We start from the raw sequence: 16,779 nt of genomic DNA, 5'->3' as shown, positions 1-16,779 counted from the left end.
GATACACCAGAACTCATATGATGTATGTGATCTCTACAGCAAAGAGTTACCTCTGAAATAGAAGAGGAGTTGAAGCGTGGAGTTCATTAACAACCATACAGTATTTGCCTACTTGTTTTTTACTATACCCTGACATCTACTGGAGACTTTTCAAATAATCACCTGTTTCAAAATCTGTGTTCTTCCCCTAACAACCCAATCTTTACCATAGAAATAAAAGCAGATTACCTTGTAATAATAAGTTTTTAACCACACACGCTGCTACCATTATTATGCACGTACTTCCAACATTCAAGCTGAGATTTTTGCTCAGCAATAACCAGAGTTCAAATCCTCGTTCTCTCCCCAAGAAAAGACAGGATACATCACAATTCTGTTTCCTTTCAACCAAGGTATACAGATGAAGGACAGGATGCAAATGTGCTTATGATTGACACATCTGTGAGAACTCCAGCACCGAGACTGAGTATTGAGACAGCAAATTTGTTAAAACCACTCTTGAGCAGTTTTAACATGGCATATTGACAAATACAGTCTGGTTTTGTTCCCCCTGCCCCTCCCAATAGAGACATTGTGAGCAGAATGCCTACAGTTTGTTCCAGCATCTCTCCCAGCAAGAGTTTAGCTACAGAAAGAAAAATAACGTCTTAAAATACCCATATTTTCTTTTTCCAGGTCCCTGCAAGGGCCCACATCCTCTGTGCATTCTTGAAGAAAACTACCAATACTTCAGAACATGCTTCATCTACTTGCTTTAGAACTCCAACTGTGTCCTTCTGACTCAGTAGAGAAAACAGTTTTTAATTTTTTCTTTCCATATTCTAACTGTAGTTTTACATTATTGGTATTCACTGTAATTTTGATCATAGTCTTTTCTTGTTATGTATCACATCCTGCATTTCTTTGTATCATGTGTTTACCTTTAAAGAACTCAGTCTTGCGTTAGTCATTTGTCTACTTCTAATGCAGCTATAGAATTTGGTGTTTTAAATGTTAAATATACTAAAAGACTAAAATGCAAACATTTATTCTTATCGGTGTGTTCATTTCTACTTTGAACATTTTTGTCTTCATTGTCATATGATGATGAAAGTCAGAAATTATCTTGTCAGACTTTCTTTTTTTCTCCCTGAGAATAGTTTGCTGGCATATCTGTAACATAGTTTCACTGTTTAAAACTTCCATCTAGCCTGCATATTCTTCCCTAGAATTCTCAGGAAAAAAAGCAGATTAAAAAAACTGAGTTCATGTTTAATATTCATGACTTTTCATGACCTTAGAATCATACTCTATATTATTTGGTGATCCCTTCTACTGAAATTCTCTCTCACATTCAGAATCTTAAATTTTTTTAGAAGTGAATTAAAGGTAACATAATCAGTATCAAATTTCATGTAAATGACCCATACTCCCTTTTGGACTAAGTTCCAAGACCTGGGCTGTGCATAAATCTTCCTGTATTGTTTTCCAACATATAACTCAGTACCAAAATTTGGTCCCACTGCTTTGGTTCTTCTGTTAACAATTCATAAAAAGGCTCAGGATTTCCCTCCCTGGGGACCTGTCATATTCTGAGATCCTTACCATGGCACTGCCATTGCTTCCTTCTCACTCTCTCCCCCACTCCCACATGAAAACTTTCTCCAAGATACGTGTGTGGCAGTGCTCACATCCCTAGGGCTTCTAAGTAACATTTTTAGGCCTAGTATTTTTTTAACTGCCTGCCCTTTCTACAGCAAGTACTCCAGACTGGCGAACTCTCCAAGATCACCAGTAACCACACATCAATAACTTTGTGTTTTTGTTTGTTTATCAAAGTGATTTTGAATTCCTTGCTTATTGCCCAGATAACCCAAAATGATAAAAACATCCAAGTTTTTCAGCAGGATTCCACTCTTTGCTTTCCCTGTACCTGCTATCATTACTTTGACCGTGTTATCAGTCGTGCAACCTTTCTGAAATCATCTGTGTTTGCCATCAACTTGAAAAAAATGCAAACTCCACTTATCCTGGATTTCTACGCTTCTAGAGTAGCTAGTTCTTTGAAAAAGTGCAGTTTCTATAAACAAAGTTAATGTTAAAGTACAACTTCTACATTTGTGATAATGCAAAAATTGTTTCAGTTAATTTTTCAAATATTCCCTTGATGTACTTTTACACGCAAATATTATTTTATTGTATAGGTTTGAATGCTTTATTTTTACAGTATCCAACAAAAATATGAATATTAATCAAAATACAGGATAATTATATCAGAGTATTTACTTCTCTTTCTTACTTACCAGCTGTATCCTGCCATGATGAGATCAAAGCTAAAAAAAGGTTTGTGTTTTCTATCTCCTCATGGCTTCCAGTGGTTCTGATAGACTAGTCAAAAGAAATAAAGCACAAATATACAGATAAAGGCATATATATGCTTTAAAGGAAATACTATTTGCTTTAAAGTAAATACTCTACAGCAAAATATTGTTGTCTGCTTATCAGGTCTAATGAACTTCAGACCCTGTGAGAAATTCCTTGTTCAGTGGCAGCATTTACTTAGAGCTTTATTTTCTTCTTGAGCTATCTGATCATCTCCTAAAGTTATGATAAAGGCATGGTAGAACTTTAAAGCCTCTGTTATGTATTGTCTCTTACATGAAGGCACATTTCACAAGACAAAAAAGTTCTGTAATGTATATATGGCTCTGAATCCAAACCCACTGAAATTAGGAGATGCAGTCAAACCAACTGCAATCGTGTCTTTTCAGCAACTGACATTTGTATTCCTGTAAATTGCACAATACTTAAGCTCAGAGAAAATACTAACTCTCATGCTTCAAGGCTTAAAGTGACATTTAACTATTGGAGACCACCACAGGAATAACATGAAGGAATTTGTTCTGCAGCATTCTTATACCTCCTTCAGGGGGCATCTCTAATTTCCTCAGTCATAGACAGTATGAAATAAATGGGCTTAAGAACAGTCACGCTAGAGCAAAATAAAGGCTTTTAGGTCTGGATTCACAGACATTAGCTCTTGTCACGCCTTATCATACCTGTAAGTAGCGAGCTCAAGCATAAGACTATGCTAGTAAACCACACCTAGACAGCTGTGTATTTGGCTATTGGTCATATCGATTTCTAAGGACGATGGCCTTCTTTCAAAGCCTGTCTGGCCAATAGATATTAAAAATCTATTCAAAGTTACTTTTTAAGATCCATTTCTTTACTTTAATCAGCCAACTGTGAGTTATTTAATAAAACAACACATCTGTGAAATAATTTTGTAAGACAGTAGTCCAAGATACACTATTTACAAAATATGCAGAACATATTTTCTTCTAACCTGAAGTTCTTCCCAGAGCTTTGCCCTCATTTCTTCACCTTGTTTTTTAATTGCTTTCTCCTTAAAACGTTGTTGTGCCAGTATTGTGTCAAGTTTATTCATTTTCTTTATGGCTGCTTCAATCTGAGGATCTACATCTGTTTCTTTGGAATATTCCAGATTGGAAAAGTTTGCTGTAGAATATATTTAAAGTTAGCTTGAAGCATTTCAACCTAAAAAAAACCAAACTAAAAAGCAGTACAAGTAATTTGATAACCACCATAGACAAGAGTACAATTATTCTCAAGCGTGTTCATTTCTAAACCTGTTTGTAGCAGGGAAAAATATAAAAGTCTTCGTAACAGAATGCTGAATCGAACTCTGAGCTGTAGCAGTTGGATATGGGGGTGTGGGGGAAGATGACCCCCCCATTTTGAGCAAGTGATTCAATTCAAATTTGTAATGGAAGTTTAGAATGGAATCTCCACAGTATCAGCAAAAATCACAGTCAAAATAAGCTTAAAAATAAAAAATAATTTCTTCAGCCTGGCTAGGATACATGCTGAAATGTCATCCATTAAACTGAGTAATTCTGGGGTTAAGAGAGATTCTAAAATCTCTACTTCTAAATGTTATAGAAGTTTCAAGTCTTGACTTAGCCAAACTAGATTCTGATACTGGTTCTAGAAAAATGTTGTTCTAAAAAATAAAAATGGTGAAACATTCTGGTAACTACCGTTATTTAATTAAAAAAGATTTCTGTATTGTCTCTATTTTTCCTAAACATGCAGATTACCATTTTTGATCACTTATAGCTCTTCCCCTTCATGCTCTGCCCTCTTTTGTGGTTAAATTTAGCTTCTATAGCAAGAGTAGAGGACACAGTTGTATCACTGTCCCTATCCCACAGACTTGCAAGTTTTGGTGTCCTGCAATACTTTTTCATTTTTCAATCTTTTGAGGTCAAATGCTTTACACACCCATTGATCCCAAGCATTTACTGTCATGCATTAGTCTACTTTATGCCATAAAAATTGCTGAGTAATACAACAATGGGAGAGCTATAAAAATCTGAGCTCCAGGGAAGCCCCAAGGAGAGAAGATAAGAGCATTTATTTCAACTGGCCTGAACCCAACAGATGGATTTGAACTTAAAACTACTGAGTGAAGCTTTGAAGTTGAGTTCTATCCAACTTCTGATCTGAAGAAATTATTATGGTGTCAAATCAGCACTGTGGCACTAGATAGAATCACCACTGGATTCTGCATTATTAGATTGACTGAATCCATGTAAAACTCAAATACTATCATATCACTAAAGCAAATTAGTATCCTTTAATAAAATAATTTTAAATAAATAATTCATCCAACACCTTTTGAATATCACAATGCATATACATTTTCAATTTGTAATATTTCTTTATAATGATATCATACAATATACACACAAATACACTATGGTCCCAAACTCTCCTAGAAGCACTAACAAGAAAAGGGGAAAAAAAAGTTTTATTGCACTAGTCACTGGTTATATTGCACTGGTCACACCTGAAAAGTAATACCTGCTTTTGCATCACTTGGTTCTCCCTTGGAAGATTCACAGAATTTCAAAGCCTGTGTTTCAGTGCTATCACCTCTAGAATCTGAATTCGAGAGACATCCTGAAAAACACAGGAAAAACCCTTTCACAATAAAAAAGATGTGAAATAAACTTTTAAAGATACTGTTTGAGATGCTAACAATTAAGAGACTAAAATACATTTTTGTCAGTTAGGGATCACCACGGAGCCTCTGCAGTGGATTATTGTTTGAAAAATGGTATCTACTAGTACACCAGGACTCATGTTAAACAGAGAAGCAAGAATCAAGGGATTTCTTTTGACCCCAATTCTGTCACAAAATTTTTTCTTAAACTTGAAGAAGGGATCCAAACTTTCTGCTTCACATACTGGCCTTTGCTTCTCTATTTTTAAATATTCCGAAGTTCTAGAAATTTAATTTATTACCATATACAGAATGCCAAAAGAATGACATCTAAAGCATTTCTGGAAGTGCTTTCATTAAAATGAGATATTGCATATTTATATTTAAAGTATGTTGCTAGTGTTAGCATTGTTCAGTTGTTAAATACTGTAACTTAAAATTTCCAATTTTTTTGAATGGTGGACCATTAATAGGAAAAAAAGTTTCTAAGAAATGATCATTATCTTTGTGAAAAAAAAACACCTTACCGAAAACACTTTCTAACATGGTTCCATGGAACACATGCAGATGGTTTCTCCTCATCTTTTAAGGCCATCACCAAGGTGCAGGTCACAGCTTAAATGCCACAAGACATATATGCTGTAGTGGTAATGACAGTAATAACATATTTCTTTCAAAGATGCATTCAAAATAGTAAAGAGAAGGGACAGTATGAATATTGACACCTCCTTCTCTTCTAGAATTTTACCTATTTGCATCCTCCTTTCCTTCCACCAGTAGAATTTCACCCAAAATATACAAGCATGGTATTTGGTCTAGTCACAACACAAGACAGTGTTCATCATGCCCACACGTGAAAACTCATTGGGATTCAGTATACACTTCTGAAGAAAGAAGGTCTTACTCTCCACTGTGGTTTGCTGATCTGTTCTTATGTCCTTGACAACAGATTTCTCTCTGTCATCATCTTTGTTTTCTTCTGCACAGCAGTCTTCTAGACTGCCTCTTTGATGACCACCAGCCAAACTGACAGGTGAATCAACCTATGAAATGCAAATTAATTACTTCATAAAAATAAAAATCTTAGGGGGGAAGCAAAAGATAATCATACTAATCACAAAGGCTAACAAGAATTCTGTACAAGACTGCAGAGTACTTCTTAACTAGAAGAACCATTTTCAGATCTGATACAGAGTTCTGTTTCTTAGGCATCACTTTAACTGACTGCCAGATTTAGGATTGCCGGGGATAGGAAATGATTCCAAAGGTTTATGCCATTTCTTCTGCAGCAGAGGGTACGGCCAACCAGTTAAAGAGTCTGTGTGCACAACAGCGTCATTCATTTCCTGACATTTCCTCTGGGTGCTCTGGTAGCATCCCAATCTCTTGCTCATACTGTGGAGTTTTGTATAGTCTTTGAAGGGCTGAAAAGCTTATGCTTACTTCATCACTTTCAAGAGATCACAATTTTCATGCAATAGCCTGTTTAGGTCAGAACATGGATTCAGAGAGATCTGATATTAACCTTTACTCCCAACTGTGAACCTTAAAAATATATTTTTAATGCTTCTGTGAAGCCTCTAGGTATGATCTCATTCTACAGACAGGTGAACAGAGATACAATACGATTGGACTAATCTAAGTAAATCAATCTAAATATCTAATCCCCAAATCCTTTTTTGTACCTCCAAACAACCATATCACATAACCCATTCCCAAAATTAAGTTAATCCCCGATATTCATTTTCTCAGAGGATGGATGGATGAACACCTACTTCCAACAGACTTTGCTTGAATCCCTGGAGCTGACATATTTCTTGGAATACTACAAAAAAATTTTTTAAACTTGATTCAAACGTATCAAACATTCAAATATTTTTGTAGTCAAAAATTTAACTTGTGAGGATTGCTCAAATGTTTTTTAATAAGAAAAATAATTTTTATTCCAACTTAAAAGCACAACTGGAATGGACGTAAAATTTTGCACATACTGGCTCATGCACCAGTCTATAGCTGTGTATCTACACATCATTGCCAGAAGTTCAAATGTTTTTCCTTAAAATATAATTTATTTAATAATCTGATTAAAGATAAAGAGGAAGACAACCAAGTTTTCCAGGCTGTAGTGCTGAATAGCCTTTTCTGAATCAAATATAGAAGAGATTGTCAGAAAAATTAAATTAAGCATCATTCCATGTATGCATAAGAAGCAGCCCACATTCATGAACTTTCACATAATGCCTCAGCACACCTGCAGAGCCCAGAAATGTATGTGAAGCTAAAAAAGCAGAATCTTATTTCCTTGGCAATCTACTAAGAATTAGACATAGTTTCCCTAACCCACTGAAAGTGAAAAGAATTACCTTTGGCAAACATAGCTCTGGTGTTAATAACTCCATAGATGTATTTAAAGATCTACAATTAAGATGAGCTCTTGAGCTAGATGCAGGCCTTGAAATTTTATCCAAGCTCCCCCTTGTAATATCCATTGTGACCTAAAATTGGAAAATTTTAGAAACAGAAACAACCTTCCAAACTATCAGTTTCATAATAAAGCAACAAAGGAACACAAGCCCAGTAATATTTCAGATGTAAATTAAAGAAGTTTCAAATCCCTTCTAGCAATTCAATCTTCAGACATCTTTATAATACAGACTAGTTTGACACTCAGGTATACACTTTTAAATATATGTACAAATATATATTTATATCATCAAGCCAACCCAAATATTCAGATGTGCTGTCAAAAAACCTTCGAATGGCTTAAATCTTAAAAGTAATCTCACAACAAAGGAAATGTCATGGCTTTTTTTTTTTTTCCTTTTTTAAAAAACATGGGACTAGCAAGGTTAGCATCAACAAAAGAATGAGGGTATTTTATAGACATCTTGAACCTATCAAATAAGGCAGCCAAAAGCTTTTTATATTCAGTAGTTCTAAAGATAGGGAGTTCCCAGATGCAAATTACACCCCCAGTCCCAACGCAATTTTGAGCTTAAGCAACAGAAGTGCATGGTTCTCTGCAAAACCTGCGTGAACTCACAGGAATTGGCTGGGTATGTGACACGCACCAGTAATTTTCCGAAGACCCACATGTACAACTTTATGTTTCAGCACAAGAAACAAGGCAGAGTCACGTATACAGGTCCATACCATGACACAGTATAAAGAAGTGGGCAGAGAAGAACAAGAGTAGTTTATCTTCGTTCATTCATTTCAGCTCATGACTGTCACCCACTGAAGAGGCCCCTTCACCACTGACCACCTGCACCAGGACCGATGCCCGTAGTGGCATCCCAGAGCGGCCGGCGAGAGCCAGCCCGGAAAGCCCCCGGCGATCCCTGGCCATCTCTAGGCGCTCGCTACCGGCGGCTGTTCCCCAACGTCTGAGGACTTTTTTTAAGAATTTCTTTCATTTTCCCGGGGCGGGTGTTGAGGCAAGTGCAAAAGACCCAAAATAACACAAACGAAGAAGCCGAAGATAAGCAACACCTGAGACCCAAGCTGGAACAAAAAAAAAAAAACATACAAACGAACAAAACAAAACCTCCCGGGAGGTTCCAGCAGGCAGGAAGCCCTTTCCCATGCCCGCAGGAGGAGCCGCAAGCGCTGCCGGCACCCCCGGCAGCCCGTCCTACCGCGGGAGGGCGGCAGCGCAGCCGTTCCCATGACGACCGGCTCACCGGACTCTCGCGAGCAGTGCAGGACGCCGCCTGTAATTAGGGCGGTACCATCGCCGGGTGGGGTGATGGTGGCGGGGCTGTTCTTCGCCTGGTCCCAGGGATGCACACACGACGGAGCTTTCACTTGCTCGCGGGGCCCGAGCCGCCGCGAGTCTCCCGGAAGCCCGTCTCCTCCGTCCTGGCGGAGGGAAGCTGCATGGAGAGCGTCCTTGTCCTCCTTCCCCCCCGGACAGCTGCGCTGTGCCGGGCCCGTTGCCGTGGCGGCGCCGCTGCCGGCGTGGCCCTGTCTGTGCGGCGGGGCCGGGCCGGGGGAGCCGGGCTCCGACCCCGGCTCGGGCTGTCGCCGGGACGTAGAGCGGCGGCGGGCGGCGGCGGGCAGCGGGGGCTCGTCCCTCCCTGGCGCCGATGCCTGGCGGACGCCGCGGCCCTCAGCGGCCCGGGCCCGGGAATAACCCCGGAAGGCCGGGCCGGCCTCGGGGCGCGGGCGCGGAGCCTCGGCCCGCCTCTGCCAGGGCCCCGGCAGGCGGCGCTGCCGCCCGCCCCTCGCGCGGGGCCCCGCGGCCGGTCCTGGCCCGGAGCTGGGGGGCCGCGGCGTCACCGCCCTCCCAGCCCGGTAGGCGGCGGTTGTAGGCCCGGCCCGAAACCCTCCTCGTGGTGGCATCATTCGCATAGCTGCTGTCTTCCCCGCTTCAGTAAAAGAACAATTTTTGATCTAGTGTTTAATCCATCAGGAAAAAAAATAGTTACTGGTTACTGTATTGAGCCTTTTAAACGATAGATTGATGCTGTGAATTATTTCTTTTGGTAGTCTGCTTGTCTAGTCTCCTGCATAAATTGTGTCATGTTTACTTGTAAATGATAGTTGAATTACTTTTAAATAAACACGTTAAAACTAATACTGTGATCACTGGGTCTTACCTGAATATTCACTGTTAAGAAGGAATTTAATTAATAAAGGGAGTGCAAGTACCTTTCTAATCCCTTACAGCTGCTTGTCCACACAGAATCAGTGAAGGTTTTCAATGAGGTGGTTGCACCCAAGAGTAATAATGGCTTAGCAGGAATATCTCAAACCACAGTTGATCTTAGGATCTGTGAGTGTTATGTGTCCTAGAAGACCCACAGAGGAAAAGAACAGGTTCACAGAGTTCTCCTCAAATCCTACAAATTGGGCTGTAAGAGTCTTCATCTCCAGTAAGAGGACTGAACTTTGTAAACATTAAATATTACAGAATCTGAAAACCGTTACAGGTGTATTTATAATGAAGTTTGAACTAGAAAGAACAAAGGGTATGGTGATTTTAAAAAAAAAAGGGGGGGGGCTGAATTGGAAAAAAAACTTTTGTGTCTAGGAAGGGCACAACACTCCAAGATGTGCTTTTCATCCTAAAAGATAGGTTACGACATGATGAAGATGCATTTAGACAAGTTGTCTTGATACTCAGAACACAGTCACCATAGTAACAGAATTCATTTATCTTTTTCTCCCTAAACCAATCAAGAAGAAACACAAATAAGGGGGAAAATATAAGGAACTCTTTATCTTCATACTCCTCTGCTGAACAGCATTTTAATACATGAATAGGTAGCCAGAACTCTTTCATTGTCTCATACAGGTTGGAGAGCAAATTATCAAGACTTTGTTTAATGTTTAGTAGTTATTTGTCTTTGATATTTTTAATATTCTGTTGTGTACTTATCTCAACTAGCTTTACTTTGCCACAGGCAGTATTTGTAAGGTACACTAACAGTTCTAGTACTCAGATCAGGACAAGCACAGGTAATGTTGATTATATTAGTTCTCCTAAATGTTAGGGGAATAAACAGACCCTTTTCTTGAAAAAGACAAGTAGATGATGTATTAATATCCTTTGACTGGCCAAGTCAAGGGCAAAAAGCAGGAATTTTGGGCCCAATTCCAACTTCTCCAGAAGCCCTTAGTGAAGATGAGTAGAATTCTGCAGTGTGCTCCGTCAGTAATAGTGATACAACATAGTAACCTGTCAGCTGAGGAGGAGAGGCTAAACTGAAATTCTAAGTCCAGAGTCAATGGTAGAACTTCCACTGTTCTTAATAAATCCAGGTTTTCATTCTTTGACTTGCATTGGGAAAGGTCCTGCCTTGACAAGACTGTCTTCTGTGCTGCCACATCCTCTTCTGCTGGAAAACAACAGAATTTAGGAAGCAGGAGATCGAAACAAACTGTGTTGTGCTGAAATGCCTCAGTGCCATGGGGTGCAGTGTGTTGGGGTTTGCTACCAGATAGGTGCAAGGGAAGCAGAAGAATGAGATCCTACAAGTGTCCGAGGATGTTCCTCCCTGGCTTAGGATATGATCCAGGCAAAAGTAGAGGGCTTATTTTTACAGAAAATGGAGGCAAAGAAGATAGACTACTGCTTAGGTAAGTACTGTGCACAAAGGAGATTTCTGGAGTAAATCACCATCTCAGTGCATTATGTTTAGCCATAGGGAACCTCAGGATGCAGAACAACTGTGTAGAGAAACCCTGGTTCATGCTAACAAATGTGTATTCAGGAATGGGATCTGACTTGATATTTCTTACGCTTTTTTTAAAAAATAGTCCACTTGCTCCTCACAGAGAAGGAAGAGAACTGCTCCTATGCACATGCAAAGAGGCTTTCCCTGAGATGGGGAATCCTTCTGCATACCACTCCTGTATTGCTGTCCCTGAAGAAAGCAACCAGAAAAATCAGCTTCATCACCTTTGGCTGCTTTAGCAACTTAAAAATAGACAGGGAACAAAGATGATATCAGGCTGGTGCCTGCTGTTTTCCCTCTGTGTCCTCCGGGGGAGGGGAGGAATGAACTTGCTCATGAGTGCAAAAAGCATCTGCATCTGAAGTTCTCCAATTTTCTACAAGATGTGTTTTCTTTTGTTATGTATTCCTAAACTGTCCTTGAATTATGAATTACTGAAGATTGCAGTGACTAACCCTGTGGTCCCAGTTTGATAGTTAAAGACATCATTATAACTCGTTTAGAAATCCTTCTAATATCCCTACTTTGCACAGAGAAAGTCACTTCAGCCAAAAAAAGAAGCAGCCTTTTGAAGAGGTAAGAATGTTTAAGTTTGAAAGCAACAACTTCAGCCATATCTTTTGGAGGAGGGTGAGTCCTTTAAACTCAAAAAAAAAAAAAAAAAAAAAAAAAAAGAAACCTCAACGCCTTGATTATCTCATACTGACTCCTACGTAGGTTAAAGCACAATTACACAGTAACTTATATCAAATAAGATTAGAGGGCAGGATTTTTCTTTTATGATGTTTAGTTTCTCTATCAAATTATGCAGTGCAAGGTCAAGTGACATGAATGAGAGGAACTACCTGAGTTCTGTGGGACATGTAATCACCCCCAGAGCTGGTTACCATCACAGCAGCTTATGGGACAGCTCCTGTTTAGCTGGAACCAGCTGCTAAGAGCCAGTCCTACTGATCTGGAACCACTGCCTGGCTTACCTCTCCGTTCTTCAAGATACAATCCACTGGCTATATACCCAGAAACAGGGAGCAGAATAGAAGAGTTACAGGGTTGTATCTGCTACCAATGAAGTAGATACAAGGTTTCTGGAAAACAACTGCTTTTCTCTGGAAGTTTACCCATTGTGCAAAATACTGTTGCCAAGTAGCCAACTAATATAGCATTATTTGGTGCTCAAGGTCTGTGAGTTTTTTCTTTTTTTCATTTTTACATGATGTTTGTCTGAATTTAACAATATTTCTTAAGAATATCTAGAAACAGTAAATTGACATTGTCCCCATAGTCTTTTCATACTTTTTAAAGGATTTCTTCCTTTAATGTGAGCTCCATTTTCTATCTTCTTCCCCCCTAAGTGCTCGAATAATGAGTTTTAACTTTCCTTCCTTCAAGTTTATTCTCCAGTAGCAAGATATAGCCTTTAAATCTATGTGCACAGGCCAAATTACCCTAGGCTTCCACTTCTTCAATTCCCACAGTTTTGCTTTACACTTCACTTTCTTTCATCAATAATCTGGAGAGAAAAATTTATTTTACCAACACCTGTGGTATTAAAAACAACCACCATAGCAAAAAAAAAAAAAAAAAAATCCTCCACTTTTGCTTATCTTTAATGTGATGACAAAGAAGAAAACAAGTCTTGATTTTTTTTTTCCATATTGGATGCTGCAGAACATTTTACCCTGTCTTAGATTAAGTTAAAAATCAAACTCTACAAGTCACATACTCCATCTTGCATAAAGAGTTTCCTGTATTACTGTTTTCTGAAGACAATTCTAGCACAGAGACTGTATTAGGAATTTTACAGAGATTATTTTTTCTATGAAAAGATGTGCTTTTGTTTATTTTTTTCCACTTCCCTTAAAAATTCACATGGACAAACTGTTGAAAGAGGGACTAAACCAAAACATTCCCAAGTAATTCTTTAAATCACCTCAGTTAATTTCTTGGTGAAAGGTTTCAATGTCTTCAGATACAATCTGCTAAAAAAATACAACCAAGTTTTTACATGTGTCCTCACTGAAAGAAAAAGATGGTTTTGTCTTAACAGTCAAAAACTACCACAGACCCCTTGCTTTTCAGATATAATAAAACTAAATTCTATGCAGTTTGGCTCTTTGAATTTATCACTGGCATTTCACGCAACATGAGAGCTGAAAAGGACAAAACTAAGTTTGCTTTCCTCAAAGGAGTTGAGGAATCATCTATCCACATTCATTCATCACACAGACTTTGCCAGTATCTATATGTAAATGGACCATAAATATGAAATTAACCAAAATTCATATGGAAACTATAACTCATTCTTTGCTTTTGAGGGTTTTAGGATTTTTTGAATGGCATCTGTTCTTTCACTAACTCGGGAAAAAACAAACACTCCATAAAATTACTTTTTATCAACACTCAAAAGAAAATGCTTGATATGGTACTTCTCTACCTCTGCCACAGAAGGAACACCTTTTCCTGGAATATTTCTTCTGTCTGATTTCAGGCAAGCTATGTCTGCCTTCTCATCTCTGTTATCTAAGAAGCAGGGCAGCTGGGGTTCCCACCACCCATCTGGACCCATTGAAGACTGTTCCTCGCTCCCAAGCTGAGATGTTCCTGAACTAGCAAGAAGTGAAGTGCGCTGAAACCAAAGAGGAAATGGAGAAAAACATCATTTACGTGGTAATTTATAAGCTTTTTTTAAATACATTTTTATTAAAACATTTGCTTTTAATGCCTTGTAGAAATCCACCACCTTGGAGCCATCGTAAGCTGCTGACTTTCTTCAAACATATTAAAGGAATAACAGGTACATCTCCAAATTCTGCTTCAGCAGAATTTTTTCTCACTTTTAACATTAACCGGTTGGATTTAGTATGTTACTGTGATCTTGGCAAGATTCTTCACCTTGTCCTTTTAAAAGTATGCTTTAAAGAAAACTACTTTCATAAACAGGCAGTAACTACAGATAAAGGTTCAGCATGCACCAAAGGGCTAAAGTACAGGAGAACCACAAGGAATACACAGATGTTACTAGATTGTGCTTTTAAGAAACTACCCACAAAGACAACAGTGAATGCAGATAAGGAAGAAGGAAAGACTATTCGCAACTGAACAAGGATTAAAATGCCAGGGTTACAATAGTTTCAGGTCATCTAACAGACTGATACAGTTTAAAATTCACACTTAGTATAAACGAGACAACAAGCCTGTGACGATGCAGGGGGGCAAGCTGCAGCACAATGCCTGACTCTCATAGTATGGCTGGTGTGCCGATACTAGGGATGGCATGACTCCGATTCACTCAGGAATTAGGCACCAGATTTGAAAGTCTCGTGTTCATACACTGGGTGGTCTACTACTCTGTGGGACAAGTGGAGTGGGATGGTTGGTATCTGTATCTGTGAAGGTAGAAGGAAAACCTCCCTCTGACAATAGTGAGCAACGGCACTAATAAACCTTGCTTTTGGGGGTCTGTTGTCAGCTTCCTCACTCAGCAGTTCAGTACAAGGCTAATAGCATTTCTGACCCATTTCTTTCATTTGCTAGCAAGAAAATGGCAGAGTGCACCAGCAGATGAGTCTGTTTTCAGGCTGACTCTTGGTTACACACAATACATACATTACACTATTGGGACATTTGTATATGCCCTGTATCACAGCATCAAAGTGTTCTATTTATGCCCTTGGCACATACATACTTGTTTACTGCAGTCAGGATTTGTCCTGCATGGTCTCCAATCCACTTTTTACTTAAAACTACAAGAATATATGGGGTTTTTGTTAAAAAAAAAACAAAGTCTCAGGTTTGACACACATGACATTTTGGATATCCTTGGCTTTGCAGAAGTTTTAAGCCAAAAAATAATGGTTTAGGTCTCTAAAAAGTTTAGATGTTTGGCAGATAATTGGTAACTAATTTGTGCAAAAAGTCCAGCAAGCTTTTATTTTTAACACTGGTCTGAAGAAATGGGCTTAACAGAAAACAGATACACTTAATAGTCCATCTTCATTAATGGAATGTGCAGAACCTTGCTGTGTCCCTTTACAGGAGGTTAAGACTTACCCATTTTGCATCTGTCTTCTTCTCCCTACAGCCTTTACTATTAAGTTACTTTGATAACCAGTCCATTTTAATACAATACGAGGTTTCCCAACCAACTGACCGCTGTATTTCCATACTTCAGCCATAGAGTGTTCCCAAAGCCATATGTACTTTTTCAAAGTTTATCAGGCAGGTATCACTGTAGGGATTTCACAGATAAAACTAAGAATCAGCATCTTTTGATATATTATTTTCATGAAAACATAATAATAAGGAACACTTGTATATACATTTCCCTTTTGTTTGAATTATATTTGGCACCAAAAAAATCAGCCTGTAACAAATTTCAGCATAACAAAGATCCATGGGATCACACATATAATAGAAGGTGACCTTTCTCTGTCACTTAAAGCTCCTGCTCTTACTAAGAATCCACCTTGGGAAAGATACTGACTTTATTGTTTCTGCTGATTTTTCTTTCTGCTTTATACTTAGGCTGTTTCGTCTGGATTAGCTCTTCGGGGGTATTCCCCAAAGGAGGCAGGAGTCGCTTCTTACTGTTTCGGTTTTCTGAAAGCCACTGTGGAGGCAGCTCAAAGGGTCCAAAACCAAACTGCATGGAATACTTGTCATTTACCATATCAGCTTCTGTGGGCACAGCTGGTGCCACCTGAGCTGCAGAGTCTGCAATTGTCTGTGGTATAAATTTGTGAACTGAAGTCTCTCCTACCTCTAAACTGGTGATAGGAATTTCTTTCTGTTGAAAGTCACCAGAGCCAAAGGATTTGGTCTCAGTCTCCTCATCTTCCGTTGGCTTGAAGATTTGCTGTTGCCCAATATGAAACATCTCCAGAAGCTGGCTCCCCGAACGGACACTAGGCTCCAGATTAGCATCTGCAACACCACCTGAGCTGACAATGTTTCTCCTGCTATACCTTCGGTGCAGCTGTACTAATGTCCCCACTAAGCACTTCCGTACTGATTTGTTTACAGTTAAAAATAACAAAGGATTGGCCAGCAAAGAGACTTTGGGCAACCAAATGGCAGTGAGGAGCAAGAAAACTGAAATATCTGAAATATTGAGTATGGTGCGGTAAATCACCAGAGTCACATAGGGTACACTGCAGAAAATAAATATCATAACCATGGAAAGTAGCATAGCATGAAGCTCAGCTTCTCGCTGGGAGGCATAAGGGATAGAAATTGTATTCTGAGGGGTCCTTAAGGCAGCTATGATGACTTTTTTCTTCTGGCTGGCACTCAGTGCTCTGCGAATAAGGATCATAAAGAGAAATACCACCGCCACTGGTACAATCACAGTGGTGATGTTATAGATGATGACGTATATCAGGTGGCCAAGGGAGTAACTCCAAGATTCAGAACAGGTGGACATGGCATAAATATCAGACACATTGGTCACAGCAAATACTGGAATGCTGGCCACTATTGCATGGGCCCAGATATAGATAACCAGGTCTCGGGATTTTGCATCAGATATTTTCCTTTCCAGAGGGTATAAAACAGAGTAGTACCTGTCGGGAAAAAAATAAAAATTAC

The 16,779-nt window shown here is 39.1% G+C and overlaps 2 protein-coding genes across 6 annotated transcripts in view; both read right to left on the bottom strand.

Moving 5' to 3' along the window:
• The window catches only part of FSIP1 (fibrous sheath interacting protein 1), an 82,379-nt gene extending 74,070 nt beyond the window's left edge, over positions 1-8,309 (bottom strand). The window contains exons 1-6 of one of the 2 annotated variants that reach the window (XM_074909191.1): positions 8,165-8,309; positions 7,375-7,506; positions 5,916-6,054; positions 4,870-4,968; positions 3,329-3,501; positions 2,283-2,367 (exon numbers count right to left, since the gene is read on the bottom strand). In XM_074909191.1, the coding sequence (XP_074765292.1) occupies positions 2,283-2,367; positions 3,329-3,501; positions 4,870-4,968; positions 5,916-6,054; positions 7,375-7,506; positions 8,165-8,167 (631 nt within the window). In that variant the 5' untranslated portion in view covers positions 8,168-8,309. Of the gene's footprint in view, positions 1-2,282; positions 2,368-3,328; positions 3,502-4,869; positions 4,969-5,915; positions 6,055-7,374; positions 7,507-8,082 lie in introns of both variants that reach the window. The other variant, XM_074909190.1, reaches the window with a different exon arrangement.
• Positions 8,310-13,910: 5,601 nt separating this feature from the next.
• The window catches only part of GPR176 (G protein-coupled receptor 176), a 44,697-nt gene continuing 41,828 nt past the window's right edge, over positions 13,911-16,779 (bottom strand). For all 4 annotated transcript variants that reach the window (XM_074909122.1, XM_074909124.1, XM_074909126.1 and 1 more), the window contains one exon: positions 13,911-16,754. In XM_074909122.1, coding sequence (XP_074765223.1) covers positions 15,647-16,754 — 1,108 coding nt within the window. In that variant the 3' untranslated portion in view covers positions 13,911-15,646. The remainder of the gene's footprint in view (positions 16,755-16,779) is intronic.

This window comes from Athene noctua, chromosome 6, assembly GCF_965140245.1.
Source record: "Athene noctua chromosome 6, bAthNoc1.hap1.1, whole genome shotgun sequence".
Classification (NCBI taxonomy): Eukaryota; Metazoa; Chordata; class Aves; order Strigiformes; family Strigidae; genus Athene; species Athene noctua.
Note: the sequence above shows the minus strand (reverse complement) of the source record. Positions and strands in the feature narration are given on the sequence as shown.